This window comes from Cryptococcus neoformans (assembly GCF_000091045.1).
Source record: "Cryptococcus neoformans var. neoformans JEC21 chromosome 10 sequence".
NCBI lineage: Eukaryota > Fungi > Basidiomycota > Tremellomycetes > Tremellales > Cryptococcaceae > Cryptococcus > Cryptococcus deneoformans.
Window position 1 is genome coordinate 113941 of NC_006679.1, and position 12500 is coordinate 126440.

General features: G+C 49.0%; 7 protein-coding genes and 3 non-coding genes across 10 annotated transcripts in view; 5 read left to right on the forward strand and 5 right to left on the reverse strand.

The window, feature by feature from the left end:
• CNJ00413 (hypothetical protein) overlaps positions 1 to 556 on the forward strand; it is a 2504-nt gene extending 1948 nt beyond the window's left edge. Inside the window, exon 4 of the mRNA XM_024658747.1 lies at positions 14 to 556. The gene's annotated coding sequence lies outside the window, so the exon portion shown is untranslated. The remainder of the gene's footprint in view (positions 1 to 13) is intronic.
• A 91-nt stretch (positions 557 to 647) lies between these two features.
• Positions 648 to 2198, reverse strand: CNJ00415 (hypothetical protein). The gene is made up of 3 exons (XM_024658748.1): positions 1583 to 2198; positions 1237 to 1435; positions 648 to 1125 (listed from the first exon to the last, which is right to left on the reverse strand). The coding sequence occupies exons 1-3, from the start codon at positions 2125 to 2127 to the stop codon at positions 709 to 711; spliced, it is 1161 nt and encodes a 386-aa protein (XP_024514430.1). The 5' UTR covers positions 2128 to 2198; the 3' UTR covers positions 648 to 708.
• A 131-nt stretch (positions 2199 to 2329) lies between these two features.
• Positions 2330 to 2419, forward strand: CNJ00420. Its single transcript has one exon. It is a non-coding gene; the product is annotated as a tRNA-Arg (tRNA).
• Positions 2420 to 2707: 288 nt separating this feature from the next.
• On the forward strand, positions 2708 to 5203 carry CNJ00430 (tryptophan-tRNA ligase, putative). The gene is made up of 8 exons (XM_567298.1): positions 2708 to 3333; positions 3388 to 3522; positions 3573 to 3701; positions 3756 to 3875; positions 3924 to 4160; positions 4209 to 4425; positions 4482 to 4874; positions 4949 to 5203. The coding sequence occupies exons 1-8, from the start codon at positions 2777 to 2779 to the stop codon at positions 5084 to 5086; spliced, it is 1926 nt and encodes a 641-aa protein (XP_567298.1). The 5' UTR covers positions 2708 to 2776; the 3' UTR covers positions 5087 to 5203.
• Positions 5204 to 5401: 198 nt separating this feature from the next.
• Positions 5402 to 5498, forward strand: CNJ00440. Its single transcript has one exon. It is a non-coding gene; the product is annotated as a tRNA-Glu (tRNA).
• Positions 5499 to 6080: 582 nt separating this feature from the next.
• On the reverse strand, positions 6081 to 6177 carry CNJ00450. The gene has a single exon. It is a non-coding gene; the product is annotated as a tRNA-Glu (tRNA).
• Positions 6178 to 6505: 328 nt separating this feature from the next.
• Positions 6506 to 8109, forward strand: CNJ00460 (C-3 sterol dehydrogenase (C-4 sterol decarboxylase), putative). Its single transcript, XM_567299.2, has 3 exons — positions 6506 to 6673; positions 6734 to 6797; positions 6886 to 8109. Exons 1-3 carry the CDS (start codon positions 6531 to 6533, stop codon positions 8023 to 8025), a joined length of 1347 nt encoding a protein of 448 aa, XP_567299.1. The 5' UTR covers positions 6506 to 6530; the 3' UTR covers positions 8026 to 8109.
• CNJ00470 (hypothetical protein) lies at positions 8057 to 9997 on the reverse strand. The gene is made up of 3 exons (XM_024657916.1): positions 9912 to 9997; positions 9636 to 9741; positions 8057 to 9584 (listed from the first exon to the last, which is right to left on the reverse strand). The coding sequence occupies exons 1-3, from the start codon at positions 9945 to 9947 to the stop codon at positions 8173 to 8175; spliced, it is 1554 nt and encodes a 517-aa protein (XP_024513598.1). The 5' UTR covers positions 9948 to 9997; the 3' UTR covers positions 8057 to 8172.
• A 91-nt stretch (positions 9998 to 10088) lies between these two features.
• CNJ00475 (hypothetical protein) lies at positions 10089 to 11157 on the reverse strand. Its single transcript, XM_024658749.1, has 5 exons — positions 10898 to 11157; positions 10722 to 10800; positions 10597 to 10641; positions 10527 to 10538; positions 10089 to 10436 (listed from the first exon to the last, which is right to left on the reverse strand). Exons 1-5 carry the CDS (start codon positions 10903 to 10905, stop codon positions 10227 to 10229), a joined length of 354 nt encoding a protein of 117 aa, XP_024514431.1. The 5' UTR covers positions 10906 to 11157; the 3' UTR covers positions 10089 to 10226.
• Positions 11158 to 11322: 165 nt separating this feature from the next.
• CNJ00480 (conserved hypothetical protein) overlaps positions 11323 to 12500 on the reverse strand; it is a 1366-nt gene continuing 188 nt past the window's right edge. The window contains exons 2-7 of the mRNA XM_024657917.1: positions 12312 to 12421; positions 12126 to 12224; positions 12000 to 12050; positions 11810 to 11923; positions 11587 to 11623; positions 11323 to 11474 (exon numbers count right to left, since the gene is read on the reverse strand). Of these exons, the coding sequence (XP_024513599.1) occupies positions 11400 to 11474; positions 11587 to 11623; positions 11810 to 11923; positions 12000 to 12050; positions 12126 to 12224; positions 12312 to 12421 (486 nt within the window). The 3' untranslated portion in view covers positions 11323 to 11399. The remainder of the gene's footprint in view (positions 11475 to 11586; positions 11624 to 11809; positions 11924 to 11999; positions 12051 to 12125; positions 12225 to 12311; positions 12422 to 12500) is intronic.

Consider the following 12500-nt stretch of genomic DNA (forward strand, 5'->3'; position numbering starts at 1 on the left):
TGGATCACTAAAGAGAATTGATGGTCGAACCCACTGTTTTCTTGGTTCGGTCCGTTCGGCGGCCAGTTTCGTCTAGCCACCTTGTGCAGCCAAAGAACAAATTCGCACAAAGAGGCGAAAGAGAAACGGTCATTTTTTCTTGCATCCATAACCCTTAATGAGCCATCAACCCATAACCCACAACTACCAGACAAAGCACACTGCAACAAGCGACAAACACATGATCAACCCCCCCAACATCCCATACGATACGGCTTTCTTACGGTCGCTTTCTCTCTCTACGTCTAGTCTGCATCGTGACCACCAAACCCCCTGTCTCCAGTCTTCTCTATCTTTTCTGTCTCTATTACATACGTCTTGAATAGAATCGTTTTTTTGTAACAATAATCTCATCGCATGTCCGAGGTCCTTTCCATTGTGATAAACTATGTCTGTGACGTGTGTCCTATTATCACCTTTTTGTATGGCCTTTTCTAGGTGCAAATACGCATATCCGTCCTTTTTGTTTCTTTCTTTTTGTTTGAGTTTAAGCCTTGGCGAATCATATGCATCTGGCCTAATTTTGTACACTCGTGCAAGAGGCAAATGGACAGTAACCCAATGCTGTGACGAGAGGGCCGAGATGTTGTGGCGATCGGTTTGGTTTGGTTGGCGATAAATATATACATTGGCCTGACACTACGATCTATACCAAGTAATGTCTCAAAACTAGTCGTACAACCCTCCAAACTCATCTTCTTCCCCTTCCGTAGCTCCTATTTCTGCCCCATGTCCCCCTGCCTCTGTCCTCGCACCGGCCTCCGCCTCCGCCCGCTCAGCCTCCGCAGCGGCCTCAGCCTCCATAGCCATCTCTGCCTCCATCGCCAAGAGGTCTTCCATATCGGGACCATCGTTAGGCTCATCCTCTGGATCGGCGGGGTTGAACAGTGGTTCTCTCATGTTGGGATGGGCGGTGGTGGCGTATGTTGGGACGCGGAAAGGGTTGGGGTTGGAATCGGGAGAGGTGGAACGGGCACGAGAGGGAGAACCAGAGCGAGAAGGAGAAGCCTGAGGAGAGTTTGAGAATTCCCGAGGTAGTGTAGGTGGACGTGGGTTGAATGCGTCTTTAAATCCTGACAATGCGGACTGTGCGTGCGTAGGTAGTACAATTTAGCTCAAACATAACTTGGGCATCAACGCAATGGAGAAGGAGAAGAGAGAAGAGAGAAGAGAAAAAAGAAAGGAAAAAAAACCCACCTCCATCCGCCTGGACCTACAAACGGTCTCTGTCCGATGCATCGTATGCGCAAAATCACCTTTTGGAAACATGCCGTGCGCCCACATTTGGTACATGTTCAGCACCCGGCGGAGGTCGTCGGCTTCACGGCCTTTACCCCGTGGTTTGAATTTTTTGGCGGCGCGGCAAAGAGCTGGGATGCCATTTTCGCCGAGGAGGCTGATTAGAGTTAAGGGAAGAGAAGGGAATGAATAGGATAAGGGGATGGGAGGAAAGGGAGAGTAAAAGAAGGCAGCAGGGAAGGGAGAGAAGAGCAGTAGAGTCAGTTAGAGGATTGGGAAAAGGGGAGATGGGAAAGAAACTTACCGATCAGCATCGACTTTCGCAATAACCCTTTTCCTCCCAATACCATCCCCTTCCTCATTATCCTCATCATCATCCCCTCCTAAACCGGCCAATGGATCGTGGATAACACTGTTATTGACAAACACCCCATTATTCCATTCTCCTCCCCTTCCACCCCCTGTTGCTCCTGCTGTACCCACGGGGAACGTCCCGGCTCCACCTTCGCCAAAGGCAGAGCCGTCAGCGGGAAGAACATTGACCGCTTGTCGAATACGGACAATCCCATTCGTAGCATCTTGCTCCCTTTGTTCTTCCACCCTTATCACCTGCGGTCCCGCCGCAGGGGATGGGGATCGTCCGAAAATAGAAATGTCACGAGCCCCGGCGCCAATCCCTGACGTTTCCCTGCCGCCCGGTTCATAGCCTGGAGACAGGCCGGGAGAGAAGAAGAGTGGAGTTTGGTTTGGACGCGTCGCGCGTGCGGGAGTCGAAGGGGAGAGGGAATGAACGGAGCGAGGAGGAGGAGGACGAGGGGGGGAATTGAAGAGGTCTTGGAGATCGGCCATCCTCCTGTCAGCGATTCCTAAAGGGATTAAATATAAAGATGAAGGAAGACGCAGAAAGAATTCAATACGGACGAAAAATGAAACTGAGATTGATATGTGGAAATCAGCGCGACGCGACGCGTTTATAGCGGATGGAAGATTAATTAACAGCAAAGTGTCCGTGCGGAATCTGGAAAGGCTGAAAGCTTAGAAATATCGTCAAGGGCTTGTGTTGCAGTGGTAGCATTCTAGACTTCGAGGTCGTGAACTGGAGTTTATCTAGCGGTCGCGGGTTCAAATCCCGTCGAGCCTTGACTTTTTGACGCTTTTTTTTGTGGCTTTTTGGTAATTTGATCCCGTAGTTGGGAGAGCAATGCATGTATGATAGCAGTTGTGAGACCCCTAATCATAGCCTATTATGCTGGACTGGCACTGTGACTGACTGGGTTGCCTTGCATCGAGGACACTATGGTCATCCAGCCATAGTTGTTGGTTAAATCGCCGTGGCCGACGTCGAAGACTAGACTGCTGGAAGAGAGACGAGGAATGCCACGTCAGGACTTGTCTGTTATTATCCACCACCACCACCACCACCAGCAGCGACCACTACTCGATAATATGGGCGTGTTGCGGTAATTCCCAGCCAGATCTTTCACCTTCCCACCCCTGCATGCCCCCACGCCATCGCCTCCTCAAGGCCCTTTCTTTCTCTTTCAGCCTCACACGTCGCGCTTACACCACAAAGAAACCGAAACCCACAATGCAGACCCCAGACCAGCCTTCCAAGTCAGGCGCAATGACTCCAGGCGCTATCGCAAAACAGCTCTCCATGCTTGATCTCCCTGCTCCTACAGGGCTCAAACTTTCCACCTCCAACCTGCAGTCTTCAGCCAACCCCGACTCTGCCCTTTCTCCCTTTTCCGATGCGACTACCGACACTGGGGATATCTCCGGTCCAGAGCCTGAGGCTATCGTCCAAGCCAGACACAAGGCTCGTTCTGAATCCATGTCTGAACAACTTTCTGAAAGGCTCGCCAAGATGAAGTTGCCACAGCCAGAAAGGATCTTCGGTCCTGAAGAAGGTGGAAGTTCTGCCTCCAGGGAGGACAATGGTGGCAAGCAAGGTGTCAGTGCCGATGACTGGGAAAAGATCAAGCTCGCGGATGAGGTGCCTGAAGCTGTCAAGGAGCCCAAGAGGATGACTCACTCCAGACATACCAGCAGGGCGTAAGTCATTTCTTTTTTGCGAAGGGCGGATAAAATCATACTGATCTGTTCTAGCGAGCCCGCTCTTCCCAGAACACCTACCATCCCTGAAGCTGAGGAAATTAGCGCTCCTGCGACTGTCAAGGAGCAGAAGATTACTCCTTTTGATGTTGAAGGTGGTGTCGATGCTTCCGGAAGGGAGCTCGCCATGTAAGCATCTTTTTCAAAGGGTTTTTTACTCGTCCCTAATATCTTTCCAGCGACTATGAGAAAGTCACAAAACGATTTGGTGCTACCCTCATCTCCCAAGAATTGCTCGAGCGATTTGAGAGACTCACTGGTCAGAAGCCTCATCCTCTCTTGAGACGAGGTACTTTTTACTCTCATCGGTCAGTTCATTCTCTTGTTCTCAAGCCCGATGCGATAACTCATTATTATGGCAGAGACTTCAACTTGATCCTCGATCGATACGAAAAGGGACAACCCTTCTACCTTTACACTGGTCGAGGACCCAGTAGTGACTCCATGCACATGGGCCACCTTGTCCCCTTCATGTTCACTGCGTAAGTTCCATCATCTTCATCTCGATGCGTGACTGATGAATGTGTCAGTTACTTGCAACGGGTCTTCAACGTTCCTCTCGTCATCCAGATCACTGACGATGAAAAATACCTCCTTGAACGAGACGCCAAGAAGCAGCAGGAGCTCATGAAAAAGATCAAGGCCAAGAAGCCTCTTGATCTCCTCCGATACTACAAGAAGATGGGCCAGGACAACATCAAAGATATCATTGCTTGTGGTGTCATCCCTGAGAAGACCTTCATCTTCTCCGACTTGAACACAGTCAGGTATGTCGCAACTTCCCTGCAGTAAACACCCTTCTAACCAGACTACAGTGGTGTCTTCTACGAGAATGTCAACCTCATCTCCAAGACTATCACCCTCAGCCAAAGCAGAAACATTTTCGGCTTTAGCGACTCTGACAACGTCGGCATGTTCCACTTTGCCGCCGTTCAAGCTACCCCTTCATTCTGCAACTCTTTCCCTCAAATCTTTGGTACTCGCGACGACATTCCTGCTTTGATCCCTTGTGCCATCGATCAGGACCCTTACGTGAGTACTCTTTCATCTCTTACTTCGAAATGTGCGCAGCTGAACATTCATTCAAGTTCCTCCTCACCCGAGACTCTGCCGACCGATTGGGCTACAAGAAACCTGCTCTCCTTCACGCCAAATTCCTCCCAGCCCTCCAAGGTGCCGGTACCAAGATGTCCGCCTCGAAGGAGAACACCGCCATCTTTATGACAGACGATGCTAAAAAGATCGCCAAAAAAATCAAGTCCCACGCCTTCTCCGGTGGTGGTGCGACGAAGGAAGACCACGAAAAGTATGGCGGGAACCCTGATGTGGATATCGCGTATCAGTACTTGAGTTTCTTTGAAGAGGATGATGCCAAAATGGAGAAGTTGGCGACTGAGTATAGGAAGGGTACTTTGAGTACTAGAGAGATGAAGGAGGCTTGTATTGAGAAGCTCCAAGAGGTTGTTGCCGAGTTCCAAAAGGTTTGTCTTTCATTACTCTTCTCTCCTTCCTGAAAAATTCTTCCGTACAATGGTTAACCTTTTTTTCTTTCTAGAACCGAGCCGCCGTCACCGACGAAGTCCTCCAATACTTCCAAGACCCCACTAGAAAGATCGACCCCCGACCAAAGGCCAAGGAGACGTCTGAGTCTGCTCCCGCTGCTACTTCTGTTCCCGGTGTTGGTGCTGTGTAGTTCCCTTTTTTTCTTTACTTTGGTTAGATTAGAGATGAGATGAGATGGTATGATATGATTTGAGACTTTCGTATGGTGTAGTGGCAAGAGGTCGGTAAATGTGCATGACTTTTCCTGCTAATGTATCTTGGTAAATGGGAATGGACGCAGTGCTTTGTAATCTCAGGACGATCGAAGGCTTTGCCTTGTTTAATAGAAATAGCTTTGGTTCTATACTGATAGAAGCATAGTAAAGTATCAATGTGTCAAGCGAGTCCTCATGATCATGATAAAGTTATTATTATGACGCATATACACAGATACATTTTACCAATATCTTCATTAGTATAACGGTTAGTATAACCGCTTCTCAGTGATTGGATTTATCCAGTTCTGTTCGCGGTAGACCAGGGTTCAACTCCCTGATGGAGAATTACTTTTTATACTTTTTCCAGGCCTTCGCATGATGTATATATCTTCATCGCGAATGAGATTATAAAAGAGCGCAGATTTTCTTGCGAACAAACGAAGAAATATTTTTTTTTCTCGAAGACCGTTAAAAATGGAGGTTTCCCACGATGTCGGACGCGGCTTCCAACGTTGTCTCGATCTGATCTGCTGAGCATATGTTCTCTTCCGACGGATTAATCTGTTATATTTAGCTGCTTCGTTAATAATGGAACTTGTGCTTTTAAGAGGCTAATTTACTTCTTCGTTGCTGTCTTTCTCACTGTCCTTCTCGATCTCCTTCTCGATGCTTCTTGATCAACAGCCGATCTCGAACTTCAGCTATAAAATATCATCCCTACCGACCGCGGTTGGTAATGAAGAACTGTTACCATAATAAAATGGAAGCCGCAGCAGCTGAGCACCACGATGAGGAATTGGCGTTTCAGCGAGTTATTTTCCGAAATCGGAAAAAAAATTGCTGCTTTGTTTTGCTCTCAAAAAGCTCTTTTGCCCTTACACAACTTCCTATTGGTATGCTAGAGTCAATAAAAAGTACAAAAAGTAATTCTCCATCAGGGAGTTGAACCCTGGTCTACCGCGAACAAAACTGGATAAATCCAATCATTGAGAAGCGGTTATACTAACCGTTATACTAATGAAGACACTTGTTGAAATATTTCGAAAGGAAATTAACATATGCAATTTATGTAGGTCTCCTGATTCACCATTTATCAAGGAATGTAAAAGATACGGAAGCAGCTTCTTGTATGTAGATGGGAATAGGAGAATGGGATAAACCTCAGTATAAGCGAACGAAGGCCAAAAGTCAGACATGCTCTCATACATTCATTGTCTTACATAACACCGACGCTGCATGCCCTTTACGTAACTGACTTGTGGTGCCATACATCCACCTCGCGTGCTGCCCATCGAAGGAAAGGAAATGGATTGGATTCACCTTTTCCCATCTCAACTATTCTTTCATTACTTTTTCCCCACCACCAGAAAAGAAAAGATGTCTAACTCACCACCCACGTTCGAATCGTACCTCGTCGTTGGTGGATGCGGATTTCTCGGCAGACATATTGTCGAGCAGCTCTTGGGTAGGGGAGAGACGCAGGTCTCGGTGTTTGACATTGTCCAAAGACACTTTGATTCGTGAGTTGTTGGCCATCTTTCAGAGCGTTGAATAAAGTGTGATGTTGATGGGATGGGTAGTAATGTCAACTTTTACATTGGGGATTTATCAAACCCCCAAGACGTCGAGAACGCGCTCGCCAAGGTACGTTCTTCCCCCTCCCCACGTTTCCCACTCATTACTTCTTTCCGCTTCTATGCGTGTGTTAACATCCATCTATGACCGTATCTAGTCTCAAGCAACAGTAGTCATCCATACTGCTTCCCCTACCCACGGTATGGGCCGTGCATTGTACGAGAAAGTCAATGTCACCGGTACCCGTACCCTCCTCGACGCCATCCTCTCCCCTTCCTCCACCGTCTCCAAGCTCGTCTACACTTCTTCTGGCGGTGTAATCTACTCTGGCAAGGAGGATATCTGCAATGCCGACGAGAGGCTGGATTATCCTGCTGTCCCATTGGATGCGTATAACGAGACAAAGGTCGCTGCTGAAAAGATGGTCTTGGAGGCTAACGGGCAAGAAAAAGGAGGTGAAGGCGGGGCCAAGCTGTTGACCTGTGCGATCCGTCCAGCGGGGATTTTCGGTCCGGGCGACAGACAGATGATCTCTGGATTCTACAGTGTCGTGAAAAACGGCCAAACCAAATGGCAGATTGGCGACAACACCAACTTGGGCGACTTCACCTACGTTGGCAACATTGCCCACGCCCACCTCCTCGCGGCAGACAAACTCGGGTCCGCCTACCCTTACCACGCGCTCCGCGAACCTCTGCCTGCTATCAACATCACGCTCGGCGATTATCGTATCCCCACTTCGGCCGCTCGGCCTCTCGGGCCGAACGAGCACCCTACACAGGCGGATCTGTTGGCTGCACAGCGCTTTGAAGGCGGTTGGGTGGATGAGACCGATTTGAGGCCAGTATTGAGGACAAAGATGGACCAATTCAGTGCGGATGCGCAAAGGGACGAAGATGAGAAAGGCGACGAGGAAGACGAGGGGATCCCGATCGCCGGGCAAGCGTATTTCATCACGAACGGTGAACCTATTTACTTTTGGGATTTCGCCCGGACCATCTGGCGTCAGCTGGGTCACGTTCCCCCTTACACCATCGTTCTCTCCACCATGATTGGTTTGATCCTTGCTTCTATTGCTGAGTTCTTTAGTAAGCTTTCCGGCAAGGAGCCCGGTTTCACGAGGTTCAGGGTCAGCCAAGCTACGCAGCAGAGGTTTTATGATATCGAAAAGGCAAGGAGGCTGTTGGGTTATTCGCCCGTGGTAGGGATGGAGGAAGGGATGAAGACTTGGACGACGTGGTATAAGGGAGAGTTGGAGAGGCAGAATGAAATGCAAGAGTCGGAGAAGACAAAGTAAACAAACATTTCTTTTCAACATGATTTCTGGCTTTGGAATTGTCTCTTTTTTTTCTTTGCATGTATGAATACAGCTTGATCCTTTTCTACAACTTGTCTTGGTACTTACTCTACAAATTTATACCCTTTGATTTAAAAAAAGGAAAATCTACTCATCATCCTCTGCCCATTTATCCAAATCCCATCCATCAACGTCCTCCCTCCCACCCCGTTCCAACCACTCTTCGAGCTCGAAAAACCTCACCTTTCCCACCACTTTCTTCACATCCCCTTTCTCTCTGCTCGCCCACCATTTCGCTTCCAACCTCCCACAAATCGTTTCCCTCATTACCCTCCCCACTTTCTTTTTCCCCTCTTGCATCGTATTCATCCCCATATTGAACAGTTCCCCATCGAGGGTCTCGCAGCCGACAACGAAGATTTCAGTGGCAGACGGGAGGGAGAGGACGGTCTCGGCGATATCCTCTGCGAGGGAGATGTAGCTCGTCATGGAATTGGAGTTTCCGCCTAGGTAGAATGCCGTTTGCCATGGTCTTTGTGCCTGTGTCTGTGTTTGTTCTTGTTCCTTTCCCCATGTCTTCTTCCCAGACGCAGGAGGAGGGGTATAAAAAACGATGGACACCTTCTCAATGGTAGCCAACGTCCGTTTATGTCGAAAACAGTGTGAATGGGGCTGATAGTCTTTCGCATCATAAGAAAGACCGGTAGGCATGACGATGGTAAGCTCGGACAGAGGAGGCAGGCGGGGGGAGTGGTGAGTGTTGCTTGGGGATGGGGCTCGGGACGGGGTTTTCCCGCTTTGGCTGGTTTGGTTCGACGGGGGGGTAAAAGTGAGGGTGACACTAGGGTTGCGAGAGTGGTTTCTATGCGGTATGAGGGAAAAGGTAGAATGATTCCCGTGGGAGGGTGGGGTAGTAGTAGTGGTGGACGAAGCGATGGAAGGTGCGACTTCAAGGGCAGGTACAGAAAGATAGGACGATACCGTCTCCATACCAACCGGCGTAGTCGGCTGCGACGTCTTGTTAGGGAAGGCGAGTGGTAACACCACCAACGGCGTCCTCGCTCCCAGAATCACCAGCTTCTCGATACTCAACTCTTTCAGGAGTGGGCAATGGTGTGGGTACCTCGGGCAAAACGTCATGTGGTAATCAAACGCATCAGCCAGGACGATCCTCAGCGTATCCAGCTTGGGCATGACAGTGTTGAGCGGTGTTGGAGGGCATGCGGTGTCGTTGAGTACTTGATCTTCATCTTCGTCGTCGCCATGTGAATAGAGCGTCACCTGCCGCGTATGTTTCAACAGCCGGTCTTTGAATTTCTTCCTGCCGACAGCAACTTTGCCGGTGGCAGCTTCATGCACGACGGCCGACCCGCGAAAGACTAGGAAAAAGTCCTTGGACGTGAGGGAGATGTCGTTGTAGAGAAGATCGCCTGCGAGATGGAAGAATAGGCGGGAGACGGTGAGGCAGTGGGCGAGGGTGGAGGGGGAGCAAAAGGTGAGGATGCGGACGAGGACTTGGGTGGGGAGGTGTTCGTCGATGTCTTTTCGGCGGGTGTTGGCTTTGTACGTGTCAGTGCTCGCCTGTTGAGAGAGGTCAAGAGAGGACATACCTGTGTGGTGGAGATTGAGAGACGACTGTGGACGGCGTGGGAGGGATACTTCCCTAGGTGCTGCGAGATTTGTAGAAGATTTATTTCTTTTGAAGCGCAGAGCGTCCTGTCGAGAACAGCCCACAGTCTGTCAGCGACACACCGAGTATACGCCCCAGGATCCCCAGCGCCTTGGTGAATGGTGGACTTCTCTATTCTACGATGCCGTCGTTCCCATGGAGAACCTGAGACGGGACCCTGGCGGCTTTACCCCGCGAGAGGTGGAATGTGACTCACAGCGAGATTCACAAAGCTGCCTACCGAGGGCGCCATCCTTGTGCTATCTGGAGTATGTGTAGGACATGGACGAAGCGTGTTTGCAGAAGGGTATCTATTTAAAAGAACAATGTCGTTCTTGCGCTTTGCATGTGAATCCCTGTTGACGTGGGCCCGCATCGACGTCGGTTGTCAACGTGGACTGGAGACATCACCACATCCTATAAACAAACCCATCCTGGGGACGGAATACACTCGACTGTGCGACGGTATCGACTATGCATTACAGTGTACAAACAAATAAAAAACCAAAAAGACAACCCCGCCCGGTACATCCTAATACTCTCCCTCGAGCGGTGTAGCCGCCGGCGCCGTCGGCCCTGGTCCATTCCTCCAGACTTTCATCACCAGCCAAAGCACGACTACGCCCATCACGATATACGCAATCACACGGTACTGCCGTAAAGCAGAGCTGGCAGCGACGGAGCGAGAGTGGTGGCGCGAGGTGGAGAAGAGGGACGAGGCGAATGAGGAGAATGTGTTGGTCTGTTTTTTTTTTAAATAATAGTGAAGAGATCGGGGGTTAGACCGGGGGTTAGATTCTTGTCCATTAATAAGAAGAGCCAAGAAACATACAGTTCTGTCGAGCTGGACATATATCAAGTCAGCATCCAGCAAATGCATACACCAAACAAAACCAACTCACCTGATCATTCTGACGATTCGCATCGTCTAGGATATCGATCGTCACCTACATTTTGCACAATCCCAAACATCAGCCAATCGCCTTTTTGTGCCCTGCACTCTACGACACGCAGGAAAAAGACGTACCGACCGAAGAGATCTGATTTTACTGTGCAGAGAATTCAACTCTTCCTCATTCTGGTTTTCCAACGTTTGGTCTGTCGCACTGTTCACCCAGGCCCGCCGCGCTGATCAGCTCTTGTTTTTCCTTTGTTTTCTCACGTTCACAATCTCGCGATAGGGAATTGAAAGGTGGGGCTGACCTTGGCATGGTAGATCGGTAGGTACTTGGGGGTTTGGGCTGGTAGCTGATATATGAGCTGGTCGCTGAATTGGTAGCGGCGTTGGTCACTGAGTGATCGCTAGTCGTCGATTCCTTTTTCCCTCTTTCGTAGAGATATGGATACTCTTCTCGGTCCAATCCGGCGCGAAATGAGATAGTATGGATATGTAACGTAAAATGTAAATGATAAGATGAAAAGGTGTATCTCCCAAAATAAAACCAAAAAACAAGAATATCGACACGTCGAAAGCGTTTGACACCGTTGAGATCGGACAACAATACCAAACGCGTTGTCCGTCACCCAACGAAGTTTTCGTGAATTACCACTTCGCATACAACAACTTTTATGGATATTCTCCCCTCGGCTTTGGCCCAATAAACGTTGCACGTGCATAGACCTTCCGCCTGAAAGAAACCCCAAAAACATATAATGCATATATGATACAAATCCCCTCATGTCCATCTATCAGACTCAAGCTCTGCTATTGCTCCTGCTGGACGAGCATGACTAAGCCGATGGTACCCAACAGCGCATACTTGAGTTGCGGGTAATCGTTCTATATTTTCGTTACGATGCCAAAATGAAAACCATGATTAGCTATTTTACGTCTGGCCCTGGTAGAGGGTGAAGTGATTGGAATAGAGAGGGTGGAGGACAGTTGGACTCACCATGGCAATCGTTACGTAGCCGACATATGGGAGGAACCTGGTATCAGGCCTTTTGGTTAGCTTATTTTCCCTCTTCATCCTGGTCCTCGTCCCCATCATATCACACCACATTTCCAAGGCAGAAAGAAGGGGTACAACGGGTGGTTCACGAGAGCATGGAAAAGCAGTGGCTAGGTGATAGCGGATAGTGGATGTATATGAGAGAATGAGCCAAGTCACTCACCCTCGAACTTTACCGATAATATGCCGACGCTCAATCCATTGAAGACCGTTGTAGAGCACGACATCGTCTCCCGGGTTGTTATCGCCTTTTGTGAGGAGGAGTTGGGTTGTGTTTCTGTTTTTTTGCCGGGAGAAAGGGGGGAGGAGGTTGTAAGATGGTTTGTGTAAAAGGAAAAAAGGGAAAAACTAACGTGGTGTGCGATTCTATCACTCGATGGACAATCGGTATTTCACTTCCAGGGCTACATCACCAGATTTTACGTCCTATCAGCTCACCACTCGAGAACGACCAAAAGGAGAAGAAAACAGAGACATACACTTTGTAAACAGTGATATCCCCAACTTCATACGGTACATCCGTAGGGTTTATGAGAAACAGGATATCACCCCTGTAAAATGCTGGTTCCATCGATCCCCTACATCATATAATACACCACATTTTCCTCTGTATCAGCCCACCCACCCTTTAAAAATGAAAGCGCGAGAATGATGAGGAGACGTACGAGAGGACAACGACGATGGGACTTTCGGAATTCGTAAACAGACAGAGACCTTTCCACATCATAAGCCCAGAGGCTACTACCGTTAAGAGGTTGAGTGCTTGGAAAAGCATCTATTTTTCCCCCCGTTCATCCATTGCAAAGACAAGCCGATGGCAAGAGAGGAGAGGAGAGCACCACACACACATAGAC

Excerpts from the sequence above, each read along its gene's own strand:
- CNJ00415 (XM_024658748.1), bottom strand. The coding sequence starts at position 2,127 with ATGGCCGATCTCCAAGACCTCTTCAATTCCCCCCCTCGTCCTCCTCCT. Across the intron at positions 1,436-1,582 it reads GCGAAAGTCGATGCTGATCG|CCTCCTCGGCGAAAATGGCA; the intron begins GTAAGTTTCTTT and ends AACTCTAATCAG. Across the intron at positions 1,126-1,236 it reads GTAGGTCCAGGCGGATGGAG|TCCGCATTGTCAGGATTTAA; the intron begins GTGGGTTTTTTT and ends ACGCACGCACAG.
- CNJ00430 (XM_567298.1), top strand. The coding sequence starts at position 2,777 with ATGCCCCCACGCCATCGCCTCCTCAAGGCCCTTTCTTTCTCTTTCAGC. Across the intron at positions 3,702-3,755 it reads GGTACTTTTTACTCTCATCG|AGACTTCAACTTGATCCTCG; the intron begins GTCAGTTCATTC and ends TTATTATGGCAG. Across the intron at positions 3,876-3,923 it reads GTCCCCTTCATGTTCACTGC|TTACTTGCAACGGGTCTTCA; the intron begins GTAAGTTCCATC and ends TGAATGTGTCAG.
- CNJ00460 (XM_567299.2), top strand. The coding sequence starts at position 6,531 with ATGTCTAACTCACCACCCACGTTCGAATCGTACCTCGTCGTTGGTGGA. Across the intron at positions 6,674-6,733 it reads GTCCAAAGACACTTTGATTC|TAATGTCAACTTTTACATTG; the intron begins GTGAGTTGTTGG and ends TGGGATGGGTAG. Across the intron at positions 6,798-6,885 it reads TCGAGAACGCGCTCGCCAAG|TCTCAAGCAACAGTAGTCAT; the intron begins GTACGTTCTTCC and ends GACCGTATCTAG.
- CNJ00470 (XM_024657916.1), bottom strand. The coding sequence starts at position 9,947 with ATGGCGCCCTCGGTAGGCAGCTTTGTGAATCTCGCT. Across the intron at positions 9,742-9,911 it reads GCAGCTTTGTGAATCTCGCT|GACGCTCTGCGCTTCAAAAG; the intron begins GTGAGTCACATT and ends TGTTCTCGACAG. Across the intron at positions 9,585-9,635 it reads TCTCAATCTCCACCACACAG|CCAACACCCGCCGAAAAGAC; the intron begins GTATGTCCTCTC and ends ACACGTACAAAG.
- CNJ00475 (XM_024658749.1), bottom strand. Across the intron at positions 10,642-10,721 it reads AAATCAGATCTCTTCGGTCG|GTGACGATCGATATCCTAGA; the intron begins GTACGTCTTTTT and ends TGCAAAATGTAG.